The sequence below is a fragment of the Protomyctophum parallelum genome, assembly GCF_964188405.1.
Source record: "Protomyctophum parallelum genome assembly, chromosome: 11".
NCBI classification, from domain to species: Eukaryota; Metazoa; Chordata; class Actinopteri; order Myctophiformes; family Myctophidae; genus Protomyctophum; species Protomyctophum parallelum.
In genome coordinates this window covers 30,064,220-30,077,710 of record NC_139707.1, presented here as the reverse complement: position 1 = coordinate 30,077,710, position 13,491 = coordinate 30,064,220, and the positions used below count along the sequence as shown (strand labels likewise).

General features: G+C 43.6%; 1 protein-coding gene across 1 annotated transcript in view; it reads left to right on the top strand.

Annotated features, from left to right (window-relative positions):
- Nucleotides 1-13,491, top strand: part of ahr1b (aryl hydrocarbon receptor 1b) — a 50,466-nt gene that overhangs the window by 14,864 nt on the left and 22,111 nt on the right. The window contains exon 3 of the mRNA XM_083776593.1: nucleotides 11,528-11,646. Coding sequence (XP_083632719.1) covers nucleotides 11,528-11,646 — 119 coding nt within the window. The remainder of the gene's footprint in view (nucleotides 1-11,527; nucleotides 11,647-13,491) is intronic.

Genomic DNA, 13,491 nt, shown 5'->3' with positions numbered 1-13,491 from the left:
GAGGCGTTGTACATCTGCTATTTTCACAATATGTATCTATGGAACCGAGTGAAAACTCAATTCAAAGTGCTCATCAGAGGTCCCCATGCAGTTCTAAATATGTTTATTTTGCGCGTTCATGGCCAAAAGATTGAGAACCACTGCATAGAGTATACTGTAGGGCCGAGGAGTGCCTCAATGTCGCACTCAGCACAGCCCTTTTGGGCTACAGTGGGGGACAAACTGAGACAAGATCCCGGATGACATGACTAAGCTAATCAGGGCATTCATTCACTGACATTCTTGGAAAAGAGTTTGACTTTGCTGCCTGCTATGTTGCACTCCTTCCTTCACCGCTGTTTGCTTTGTCTCTGTTCCTTCTGGCCAGTGGTGGAAATCTTTAGTAACTAAGTACTGTACATATACTGTACTTAGGTACACTTTTGAGGTACTTTGAGGTACTTTTGAGGTACTTTTACTTTACTGGAGTATTTCCAAAGCTTTATATTTTAACTTTTACTCCACTACATCTCAGAGTCAAATATGATACGTTTATGCCACTACAATTATTAGTATTACTAGTCACTTTGGATTATTACCTTCTGGCAAACTGAAATTGAGAGCCACTGCTTCTCAATGTCAACACACTGACAACAACACACTCAGCTCTGACATGATGGGATTCACATTTAATTGGGAATTACTTTTAAAGGTCACATCCCCTCTTAAAGGTCCCAAAGTGACAGTTCCCCCTTTTAAAGGTCCCGAAGCGTCAGTCAGCCCTTAAAGAGAGTCATGTGCTTCTTGCTCAAGTCTGCTTAAGTCAGTAGTTTGCAGGGGAGATTAACCCTGGCTGTGTCCATCACTGGCATTTCACAATTTTAACAAAGTAGATTTCCGTGCTAAAGTGACCCATGATCTAGGGCTGCCACTATTGATTATTTGGATACACCCAAAATAGGGATTTATTAATAATCAATTGTTTTGTTAAATTGACCATTATTTGTTTTAATAATCAATTAAATCAATTACTTGGCGTTAAATTATTGTTAAACTTATGTTTAATGTCTAATTTACAAGACGTCGCCACAATTAGAGAATGAAGAAGAATAGTTTTTTTGATCGTTTATACAGTATCTCTCCTATACCACATCAATACAGCATGAAATTGTGGGCAAAATCTTATCCAATGATAACAAAATGCTGGGGACAGAGTTATGAAGTTCTGAAGAGTTTGTGCGGTTAGGTTTAGGTTTAGGGTTAGTAATGCCACAATGCCAGAATGGCAGTGCGTCAGAATAGCGCGCTTCAAAATGCTGGGGTGTAACCCAGAATGCTGGGTCTGAGAGGCTAACTCTCATCAAATGGTGGTCCATGGCTCAAATGCAGAATGAATAATGGACCTTGATGTGAACAAAGCTACGTACTGTGTGTACTGGGGATGCTTAGCAGCCAAAGCTGCTTACTCCAGCGGTGCATGGTTTGATGGCTGATGGTTGTAACCTGTACTCTAGGACGAGGAACGGCAACTAGATCAGGGTTGGCTGATTAATCCTGAGATGATATCATAGTGGAATGCTTGTTGTTGTTGTGGGTGCTACCGCAGCCCTTTGCCATGGAGTTTACTGTAAATATGGATGGAGATTATGGTGAATAATCCCTCTGGATAGCTGTGGATTGGATCTGGATTCCAGTTATGGCTGGGTTTTTTCTTTTGTTTATTGTTTTACTGGCCAATGTGTTGACTGTCGTCTGTCAGTGGTGGAAAGTATAACTAAGTACATTTACTCAAGTAATGTACTTTAGTCAAAAATGTTCACGTACTTTTTCTTTACTATATTTTCATTTTCTTGTTACCTTTTGTACTTTTCACTCCACTACAATTATTTTGACGGCTTTTACGACTTTTACTCAATTCATATTTTGAATACAGAATCAGAATATTTCTCCTGCCACTGTTGCCTATGAGGCCGCAGACCGAGGCTAGATAGAACATTCAGACTTTGGGGAATACAGAGTCATACCTTGGCATAGACCGCTGCTGTTGACAGCAGTGGTGGAAGCCTGGAAGGCAATACATTCCGTTGCTGTCGGACAGAAACCTCTTGTCTCCATATTCTAATTTAAGTAAATTAAAAGTAAATCATATAAATCTTTTGTGTCATCTGCTACTTTTGCTCTCTTTGAATTTGAAACCTGAAACGTAACAGTTTTGTACATATGAGGTTTTCACCCGACCCTTAGGCTAGAGGGTGAATTAAATGTTCACCAGTTTCCATAAGGCAGACCATTTTATCTAGTGTAAAATAGAGCTAAATATGTATATCCATAAATAGTTAGATGACAAAAATGGACTAGCAGCACACACACGTTATGCAACTCCCTACGGATCAGGCCATGGATATAGAAAATGAATTATGTAAAACGCTATGCTCCTAAAAGAACTCTGCTTTGTTTTGCACACATGGAATTGTAGAGAGTGAGAGCGCGTATTTCTGTCATTGTACTGACATGCCAGCCTGCCTGATTTGCATTAATGTTTCTTACAGGTGGAAAATGCTCATTCAAATCAAATTAGCTTACTCTGTTTAATAAATGTATAAATGTCGGGGCAGAAATGTCTTATTTGAACTTTTAACTTTTTCCCCCGCAAATGAACGCCCTACTTGATCATTTGGATCATTTAGCAACTTGGGTTGCAAAATCGTGGGATAAAAATTATAAGAAATAAAATCATCATGAATCATGATTAAATGAAACGTGCTTGTAAATATCTCTTCAAGTGGCAGTCAGGACATAATGCATGCTGTACATGTTGGGAGTTAACTGTAGCAGCGTCACCAGCTGCTCTCTCTCTCTGTTTCTCTCTATCTCTCTCTTTCTCTCTCTCTGGACTTCCGTCCGTCGGTGCTCTGCGGCGATTCCGGGGTGGTTTGTTGTGAAAGTCTTGTGACATGTCATGGTACTCTACATCGGGCAACACGGCGCCCTCTGTTCGGGGTAGGGGGGATGGGACGGCTTCTTTCCTTTCTCCCTCCCCCCCACCTATTCCTGTATATCTCATCGTCAACTCAGCACGCAGATGAAAGGCGGAGCTTATGTGGGCTAAACGGCGAGCAGTGGGTCATCCCCGATCCTCCCCTCCTCCCTTGCCCTCATGTCCCAGGCTAAGCTGAGCCCCCCCCCCCCCCCCCCCCTGGGTTTGTGTTGGTAGAGAGGAGAGGAGGGAGCATGGCTGGAATGCAGGCCGAGGTTGGGGGGGTGGTTAATAATCAGCAGTAGTGGAAGAAGTATTTCTTAACAAGTAGCGATAACAACACATAGAAATACTTTTATGAGTAAAAAGTCCTGTATTTAAAATTGGACTTGAGTAAAAAGTGTTTCCATCAGACTCAGGGAAGACCCCTCCTCGCCTTGCCTCCCTGCACCGCCTTGCTAACTCTCTCTCTCTCTCTCTCTCTCTCTCTCTCTCTCTCTCTCTCTCTCTCTCTCTCTCTCTCTCTCTCTCTCTCTCTCTCTCTCTCTCTCTCTCTCTCTCTCTCTCTCTCTCTCTCTCTCTCTGATACTCTGAATATAGACTCGTAAGCAATAGCATGCTGCCCCTCGTGATACGACAATCTTCAGGAGATGCTTACACTATTCATGCAATTCATGCTTCTTCTGGACTGCATTAGTATAACCGTGTGTGTGTGTGTGTGCACGTTAGCCTATATACACTTGTTTCCATTGTGGTCAATGTATTCAATTCATCAACATGACACACATTCTATATCATCACAAATACAGTGTCTCGTTGTGTGGCTGTGAGTGTCGCTCACCTTTTGGAGGTATTTAATCAGATAGGCAAGTATTAAGGGCAAAGAGCAAAATGTGTTGGAAAAAGGTGGGTCATGGGCCCCATGCCGAGAAGTAGTGAAATTAGTTTTGGGAAACTTTAAGCTTTATAGTTTTAAGAGACATTGAGATGTTGGAGAACCAGGAGGTATTCAAAGTGGCATTGACAATGCACAAGGTTTCCACCCGACGGCCATGATATTATGTCAGTATTGGATACTGTGTGTGTGTGTGTGTGTGTGTGTGTGTGTGTGAGACTGACTGACTGACTGACTGACTGTATCACGTGTTGATTTTTCTGCAGCGCTGCAGAGAACCAAGGGAGCTGAAATGTTTCTATATTTACACCCAGTGCGAGGCCCCCATCCATCCATCCATCCACGCATCCATCCACCCATCCATCCACGCATCCATCCATCCATCCATTCACACACTTGCTAGCATAATTAACCTCACACCTCCACCACCACAGCTACAGTAACCCATCAATAAGACCAGAGGCCGAAAAATGTCTTCTACATTTCTCTGAAAAACTTTGTTTCTATGTCAGTGGTTCTCAAAACGTTTCATGTCAAGGGACCCCCCAGAAGCAAAGATATGACTTAGTTAGTGCTTGATTTAAAACATATATATGTTTAAAGATTCGCAAAAAAATGCACGATTATTATTAGTATTGTTATTATTATTGCAGATCTACAAGCACATAGCACGGAACGAAGTGCTCGGTTCCAACCGAGAGCAACAAACATGTAATGCATGCCCTCGGGTGTTTTCACCCCTGCACTAGCTTCTGGGTGAATGGACACACTGGCATGGACCCAAAGTAAACCTCGGGAACCCCCCCCCCTTTCCAGCATGTAACCAATCCTGTGTCCTCATCTGGGCAGGGCTGTTTCCAGTTCTTGTTGATCTTGTTCAAAACTGGATTCAAATAAAAAATGGCCAAAGCAGTAGCCAAAGGCGCCACTCTGGGCCACATTTCACGTCACATTTTACGCCACGTTTCAAGTTTGTATATCTTCTACCTTTGATGCTTTTGTGTGACACTGTAGTATGATCATTAATCATACTACAAACTAAGTAGGGCGCATGCACGCACGCACGCACGCACGCACGCACACACACACACACACACACACACACACACACAAAGCTTTTAAGACAACCACTGATATGATGATGAAAAAAGAAACTATGCCTTGCGGACATTTGGAGTGCATGGCCCTTGCACAAACTGTCCTGATTTTCAGGGTCATTACACGTGAACCTGAAATTGCAGACTAAAAAAAACAAAATTGCTGGTCGCATGGCTATTTTAGCTATTTGATCATCTCTGAAGTATGAATTAAAGCAGGAAAAGACCACATCTCAGACTATATCTAGCCTCATACAGTATCATGATATAGCCTACTGTAGATATAGATGGATATGTTGCCTGTTACACTGTCGTATGGTGCGATAGAGCATAAATGTGGCATTAATGTTGCACTGATGGTGTGTGATGCTAGGCCCCGAGCAAAGCTGTGAAAAAAGAATGCTTTCAGCTTTTCTCACTTTCTCACCACTAGACTTTGTGTTAATATGCATGAAGAACAGTGGTTGGATGATCTATTAACAATACCACAATGTAGAAGAAATACTCTTGAATAGTATTATAGTAGAACAGTGGTTCCGAAAGTGGGGTCCGGGGACCCCTAGTGGTACTTGAGAGAGTTCCGGGGGGTCCCCAGCTAAATGATAGTTTGGAACCAAATGGACCTTTATGGGTCTGTTAATTTAACTATGAGAGTGTACAAATTTAACCAAATTTGGTCAACACTACATTGGTGCTGTACCCTTTTCTTTTTAATAGAAGGGAGTGAGTGTGCAAGGCCACCATGCTCATGTCACATTAGGTCATGTTGGGCTGGCTGATGTTTATATTGCTTGTTAGCAAGTCCGTCCATTATGCTATGCTAAGCGTATTTAGGGAAAGCGCAAGCTGTTCGGTGCAACGCGCTCAAAAGGCCCTTGGGGGATCTCTGTGGAAGCACTGTTATGCCACATGTATGTGACGGCAGCTCGAGAGATGTAAATTTTTCATTATGTACACTTGCTGCCCAGTGAAGCCTGACGGAAAGATCTGCTCTTTCTTCTGGGCTGTGCCATTGAAGAGGCCTTGTGTTGGCCCACTTTCATACGGCTCGATGATGTTTTGCACTCCCTACATGCAAACAAGGGGGAAGCGGAGCAGACACAGTAGAGAAATGCAACCCAAACATTGCAATGCTGCAATATGCCAGGCTAGCTGGATTCACAAAGAGATACTAGTTGTATGTTTCACATATTAGGGATTTGGATGCGTTCATGTGAAGTTGTGAACAGCCACAAAATACTGTATACTGTACAGTGGCTGTGAAAGTCTTTTGTGCAGCACTCTTGCATGATGAATTATGGCATGCATATACCAAAAAAAAGAAAGAAAACATAAGTAATGGAGTTAAGATATTTATGCCCCATTGCCATATTGCCATATTATTTAATATTTTGGGGTTTTTAATTTTTTCATAAATTGATCATACGACAGTGTCACACAAAAGCACAGATCCACAAGCTTGAGGCTTTCAAGAAGGTAGATCTGCTACTTTTGCCACTTTTGCAAATTGTGAAAATGAACAGTTTAGGATCTGCTCCAAAATGTTCATTTTTCAGGAAATGTATTTTTTTTTTCAGGAAATGAAAACTAAGCAATACTGCCTCATCAAAGTGGGTGATCTGACTGTATATAGTCACTTGCATGAGATGGGGATAGGTGGTGGAGTTAGTTGCTTTAGCAGACAGTTTGAGGGCCCAATGGAGTTAAGAGGTTTTGTCTGAAGTGCTTTATACTACTTTTCATTGGTTCTCAAACTTTTTGTCTCAGGTCACCTCTGTAATATACATTTTTCAATCACAGCACCCCAGAATGATATTGTTACTTTATAGCACCTTACATTTATGTCATATTACGGTAGGCAAATGTGTAAATCTTCCTCCCTAAGTTACAGTGTGTGTGTGTGTGTGTGTGTGTGTGTGTGTCTTGTACAGTATGTACTGTTAAGCTTACTTTTCTGTCATTTGATGTCTTGTACTGTTGTGTTGTGTCTTGTAATTTACAAAAATCTAAATAAAGTATGAGCTATTCTGTGGCACCCTGGGCTTGTGTCACAGCATCCACTTTGACAAACCCTGATATAATGCACACGTGTCGTGTATGTAAACAACAGTCCCGGGTATAATGTCCAGTCTGTCAGCTGTAATCGCCGCTGCATACTGTACATGACCTTCTATAATGCATTCAACAGAGCCTCTCTCTCTCTCTCTCTCTCTCTCTCAGCACTGCGTGGGTTAGATAGAAACAGCTGTGAGGGAAGGAGACAGTTCTAATGACATCACATATAATGCTGTCACGCAATGTATGTCAGCAGAGCAGAGCACAGAGAGTCAGGCTGGCTGCTGAAGGCTTACCGTACTGTACGCTCTGGACGTGACGATGTGACAGAGAGCAGGTTAACGCTATGGCACTAAAGACACCTTGTTGGGATTGCGAGGGAGTGTGGATTTAGTCTGCAGGCCTGGAGAGGTGTTTGTGTGTGTGTGTGTGTGTGTGTGTGTGTGTGTGTGTGTGGGTGTGGGTGTGGGTGTGTACTATTATGTAGGCAAGGCAGCAGTGGTGGAAAAAGGTGCGTGAATGTTTTGCTTAAGTGAAAGTATCAATACTGCAATGTATTGGTTACAACAAGTAAAAGTCCGGAATTCAAAGTACAAAAGTATTGGCATCAAAATGTACTTAAAGTACCAAAAGTAGAAAGTACTTGCTAGACGGAATATGTCCCATTTAAAGTTTTCAAATGTATACAAATCATTTAAAATATAGCTGATCTACAAGTTCACAATGCATCGCAATGCGACGCATTGTGTCTTGTATGTTGTGTTGTCTTGTAATTTGGGTTTATTTTCGCAGTTTGGGCTTATTTTCACAGGGTGCAGCTGCTGCTCTGTTCACAATTGTGACGGGTACCTTCACAACTGTTGTACAGTGCCCCGCTGCACTGTTTGTAAGCCAAAACACAGTCAGTTTGGGATTTTTTCACTGGCGATTACGCAAGGGTCCGCACACATGCTCTTGATTGTGCGCCCCAGGTTGGTGTGTAACTGTTCTTGTCAATCCGAACCAAACTGGGCTCAGTTTGGTTCATCTGCCTTTGTGTGTGTGTGTGTGCGTGTGTGCGTGCGCACGCCGGGGGCACTGGCAAGCAGGTACAGTTGAGGTGAATCAGGTATTGGGGGTTTGTGTTTGTTAAGGAGCCTAATGGCAGAGGGGATGAAACTGGCACTGCCATTTGCCTTCTTGAATCTCGATGCAGTGTATCTCCTACCCGAGGGCAGGACCTTGACGCAGGTGCTGAGGTTATGAGTTGTGTCTCTCGCAATCTTTCCTGCTTTCTTCGCTGTCCTCTGGTCGTAGAGATGCTGAAGGGCAGAGCACTGCATCCCACAGAGTTTAGACCCCACGTGGGTTACCCTCCGCAGCTTAGCCTTGTTGGACTCTGAGAGCCCTCCATACCAAGCCAGGAAAGAAAAGGTAAGGAGGCTCTCTATGGCAGATGTAAAAGCTGCGGAGGATGGGGGGGGGGGGGGGGGGGGCTCCGTAGGAGGTAGGCCCGCTGCTGGCACTTTGCGAAGATGGCCTGTGTGTTGTCATTAAAGGTCAACCCACTGTCAATAGTGGTCCCGAGATACTTGTAGCTGCCGACCCTTTCCACCACCTCCCCACCGAGTGTCAGCTGCGGAATAGGGTCGAGGTCGTCCCTCCTCAGGGGGGTTATGAGGAGCTCCTTGGTCTTCTTCACATCAGCTGAAGGTAGTGCTCCTCACACCACTGGTGAAGCTTCTTTGCTTCCTCCTCAAAGTGGGCAGGGCTGTTTGAGGTGTTGACCAGAGCAGTATCGTCTGGGAACTTCACGGCCATGCTCGCACTGTCCAAGCCCCTCAGGTTGTTGGTATAGAGCGAGAACAGGACTGGGGAAATCACTGTCCCCTGGGGGGCACCGGTAGATGTAATCAAGACTGAAGAGTAGGAGGTGTTGATCTTAACAAACTGCTCCCTCTTGAGGAGGAAGTCCATTATCCAGAGGATCATGTGTGGATCCACCTGGAGCTCTTTCAGCTTAGTGCAGAGGATGTGGGGCTGCATACAGTTGAAGGCAGAGGAAAAGTCTAGAAACAGGATCCTGGCGTATGCCTGTGATGTCTCCAATTGACTGTAGGTGGTGTTTAATACAGTTATCACTGCATCCTCCACTGATCGGTTTGGCCTTTACTAGGCAAACTGCAATGGGTCCAGAGTGGAGCTGACTTGTGTGAGGATGCGTGGTAGCACTAGTCTCTCCAAGCAAGAATCGGCCTCAGTCCAAAATGGTTAAGCCCCTATTTTCCCAACCTATTTTCCACGCAAAAAAAAATCAATGTTAAAGATTATTTAAAAAATAACCAATCCACAAACTTGTAACATGACGAGATGCGTTTAAGCTTGGCAGTTTAAAGAAAAATGTTTTTAAACGCTATAATGACCTGGCCAAAAACAGGGGACGCCAGGTTTAATTTTTCATTGTTTCCCCTTTTTTACTTGGGTTCAAGGTGCTGCTCTGGCAATAAGGTCAGAAGGAGTGTCCAGTCAAAGCCTTGTCCCGTGTGAAGAGGTGGACACGCCATGGCCAGGCTCTCACACAAAGCACATATGTCACAGAGGGTCCACTCTCTGAACCCTATAAGCCCTGCTCCGGCCCACCACCTCTGGCCCACCACCCCTCCCCAGTTGGGAAGAATTACTGTAACTAAGTACATTTACTCGAGTACTGTACTTAAAGCTGCACTATGTAACTTTCCTCTATACCCCGGATTTGAACCCTGTTTCCTGGGCTGACAGTTATTTCTTGTTGTTTTACCATTGAGCTAACAGAGCCTGCCTGCTTGCAACCCTCTTTTTACAAGCTCATCAACAGTCCGACAACAAAGGGGTTTGACCCAGAAACTTGTCACCTAATCATGTCAAGATGCCACCCTCTTGGTCGAAGGGTCACCATGGGTCACTGCAGCGGGGTCCCATTGGGGTCAGAGATTAATACGCTTGTTGACCACTGCTCTCTTTTCTTGTGTCATCATCGAGACAGAGAGAGACCTTTTTTCCTTTTCTTGTCATCATTGTCTCGCTGGTGTCCGCCCGCCTGTTGGCTCTTGTCTCATTGAATTGATGATGAGAAAGAACTTAGAGAAGTGGTGGATCGAGCTGCCAAAATGGCCGATCTACAAGCTCACAGCTGCTGAAAAGCAGATCAAGCTCCCAACGTGTCACAAAGTGATGCGTGATGGAGGGGAAAGGAACTGGTTGGAATTACGTGTTCCTTCCACGAGCTACGTCCTACCGGGGAAACTCCCCCCTGTCAGGTGATAAGAAGCGGTCTGCTCAATCCTCATGCATTGAAGGAAGCATGCATGAGCTCAGTTCGGGGCTCTCCCCAAGTTGGCAGAGGGAGAGCAGTGCCCATAAGGGTTGGTTTCATTTTACACTCAAGAGTATAAAGGTAAAAAGGCCCATTTGGTTACCAACTCTCCATTTAGCTGGGGACCACCTGGAACCCCCTCAAGGACCACTGGTTGAAAACCACTGCTCTACAATCTAAAAGGCTCATATGGACACTCAAGCCGCGTCTTGCTGACGATGTCCGCGAGGATCTGGCAAACGGCCGTGTGTACACTACACAAGCAGGATGGCCAGGACAAAAAGGGCAGCCATTATAACACCCGTATTCGTGTCTTCTTTGCTGGCGTAACGGCAGCAAAGAAGATGGTTGCTTCGCACTGGAAACCGTCTCATACATTGTCATTTTGCCAATGGGCGCAAATGTCTACAGCAAGATTGCATGGTGCAAAAGAGGAAAACATTGAGATTTGGTCTGGTATTGCAGATTTGGTTAAGGGCATGGTTTAATCATTATTATTATTATTATTATTATTATCATCATTATTTATTAATTTTTTGTTTCCATTGCACAGTAGTAGGAGTAATGACATTTTGTGGCATCTTTGGTCTCGGGAGGGGGGGGTGGGAATGTTTGTTTTTGTGTTCCTTGCTTTTGCTGTTATGTATTGTTTTATATGTGTTTTGTTTTCTTTAAGTCATTCATGATGTTAACGTGTCTTATTGTGATTTTTGTCTCAAAATAAAAAACATTTGATAACAAAAAAAAGGCAGCCATTTTATGGCGTAGCATTTGGTGAATGTTTAATGAGGCCGTGTGCATGGCACTTCCAAGCCAGCGGACATGAGGCATTCTGACAGTCACATTATTACTGCAGGACCTAGCTCTCCCTCTGTGCCCTGCACCCCTCCACCTACATCCTCTCCTCTCATCTCTGTTGCTCTTACTCATTCTATTATTCTCTTTCTGTGTTGTCATGTTGGCTTCAGAAGCTTTTAGAAAGGTTCAACGTGTGTGGTTACGTATGTTTTTTAATGTAACCGTTTATATGTTCCTGTCATAAGTTTTTGTCACGTTAGATTTTTATCTAATTTATTTTGTATTAAATTTTTCGAAACACATTTTTGCCTACACCTCTTTTGTGTAACGTGCTATGTAAACACATTTAACGTGACTCTCTTCCCTTCTCTCTCTCTCTCTCTCTCTCTCTGCAGTCGCTCTGAAGAGCCATCATCCCCGTTACGGAGTGGCTTCCATCTGCAGTAACGATGACAAGGACAAAGCCACCGGATCGGCAGACAGTTGGCTGCCCGAAGGCGAACTATTGCTCCAGGTGGGCATTATAGCATATCCCATAACTAACCTGGCCTGACCGGCCCAAGCTTTCCACACCCCCTCAGTCTGTCCAGATCCGTGTCTATACTGTAGAGCGTTGCAGTCCCGCCCCCTTTCAGAACGACGAGGGCACCAGAAGAGAATTTCCCATTAATTTTGCCATAGACCAGCAAGTGGCTCGCACACTGCCACTTGCTGGTTCAAGAGCTTTTATTTATAGTCAATGTGCAACGTTTGGGTCTTGCGACCTTCCTCAGGCTCGGTGCCTGAGAAATGGTAGTGTTGTATGACGGCACCAGGAAATAGCCGATAAGCTTGCAGATCGGATGGAAATAGCCGATCCATTAGCTTGCAACGCGTGGCATCCGCGAAAAAGGAAAACGTGTCTGTCTGTCTGTCTGTCTGTCTTTAGTTTTCCCAATTAATTTCCGTTATGTTGGAGGCTTCTTCAGTAAATAAAAATAATAATAATACATTTTATTTATAAGGCGCCTTTCAGGGCACTCAAGGTCGCCGTACAGATTAAAAGCAGTACAAGAACACAGTTAAAAGCAGAAAAATAATAATAATAATTAAACTAGGGCACAGCTTGCAGCAGAAAGTCACACAGAGTCATAGGCCTGCCTAAACAGGTGGGTTTTGAGGTGAGTTTGAAATATGGTGATGGTGTAAAGGATCACCCAAGTGTAAAGGATCACCCAAGTGTTTACCAAAGGCTGCAAGCAATTACGACTAAACTGTATTGATTTCATCTGTGTCTCTACTCTCTGGAAGCGGTCTGCTGTTTATATCTTTTTAAAATGTTTCCACCATTATGTCCAAAACTGTTACTTTTTAGGATTCCAATTTAAAAAAATACCACAAATAGCAGATTGACAAGCTCAAAACGTAGATCTGCTATTTTTGATGAGTTAATTTATGAAATAACACAACTTAAAATCTAGGAGGTTTTTACACGACAGCAGTGATATTTTGTGCTCAATACCTGGATGGCAATACAGGATACTTGTAACATTGTGGTACTTAAGTAAAATAATGGGAACTAGCAGCTTCCAGCACTTCTGTTTGGACAGGATGAGTCAGTTCAAATGTAGGATAAACATGAGCTCCGTGAAGGACATGGTTTTATCTGAAGGAGAGCACATGTCTAAATATCAGTCCATCTAACAGGAAATCTGGCTGTATTTAAAGCAATGACCGGTCTTTTCAAGACCACAATTTGTTTTCATGGACCTCTCTCCACTCCCGATTGATCTCATGGCCCTTTCAAGAAAACATTTCTAGTTAATTCTAGCAATAATTCCTCCCAACTGTCAGATTCCAGGAAGACAGACATTCCCACACAAATGTGGTGTGTGTGTGTGTGTGTGTGTGTGTGTGTGTGTGTGTGTGTGTGTGTGTGTGTGTGTGTGTGTGTGTGTGTGTGTGTGTGTGTGTGTGTGTGTGTGTGTGGTCTTAAAATGCTTAAACAATATCCAAAATTACAAATTTCTTCTATTTTCACATTGTCGTAGCCTATAGTTGTTTATTCTTTGCGTGTTTTCATAGACCTGGTTGCTTATTTCTCCCATGAAATGTGGCAACACTGCTGCTGAATCTCTTTGGGATCGGCCTGAGTCATTGATTTTCCAGTCCAGTTCCTCCCAATGTGCTCCATACTGGCATTCCAGAGCACACCCCCACCCTGTCTACCAAGGACATTATTATTATTATTATTACCCTTATTAAGCTTATTATTATTAGAATAATAACTTGCACTGTACTGTAAAAGTACTGTGGTCGGCTGCGTATGTATGGTATAGGCCTGCCCTCTGTGATCTCTAATTGGCTGTTGATGGTGACG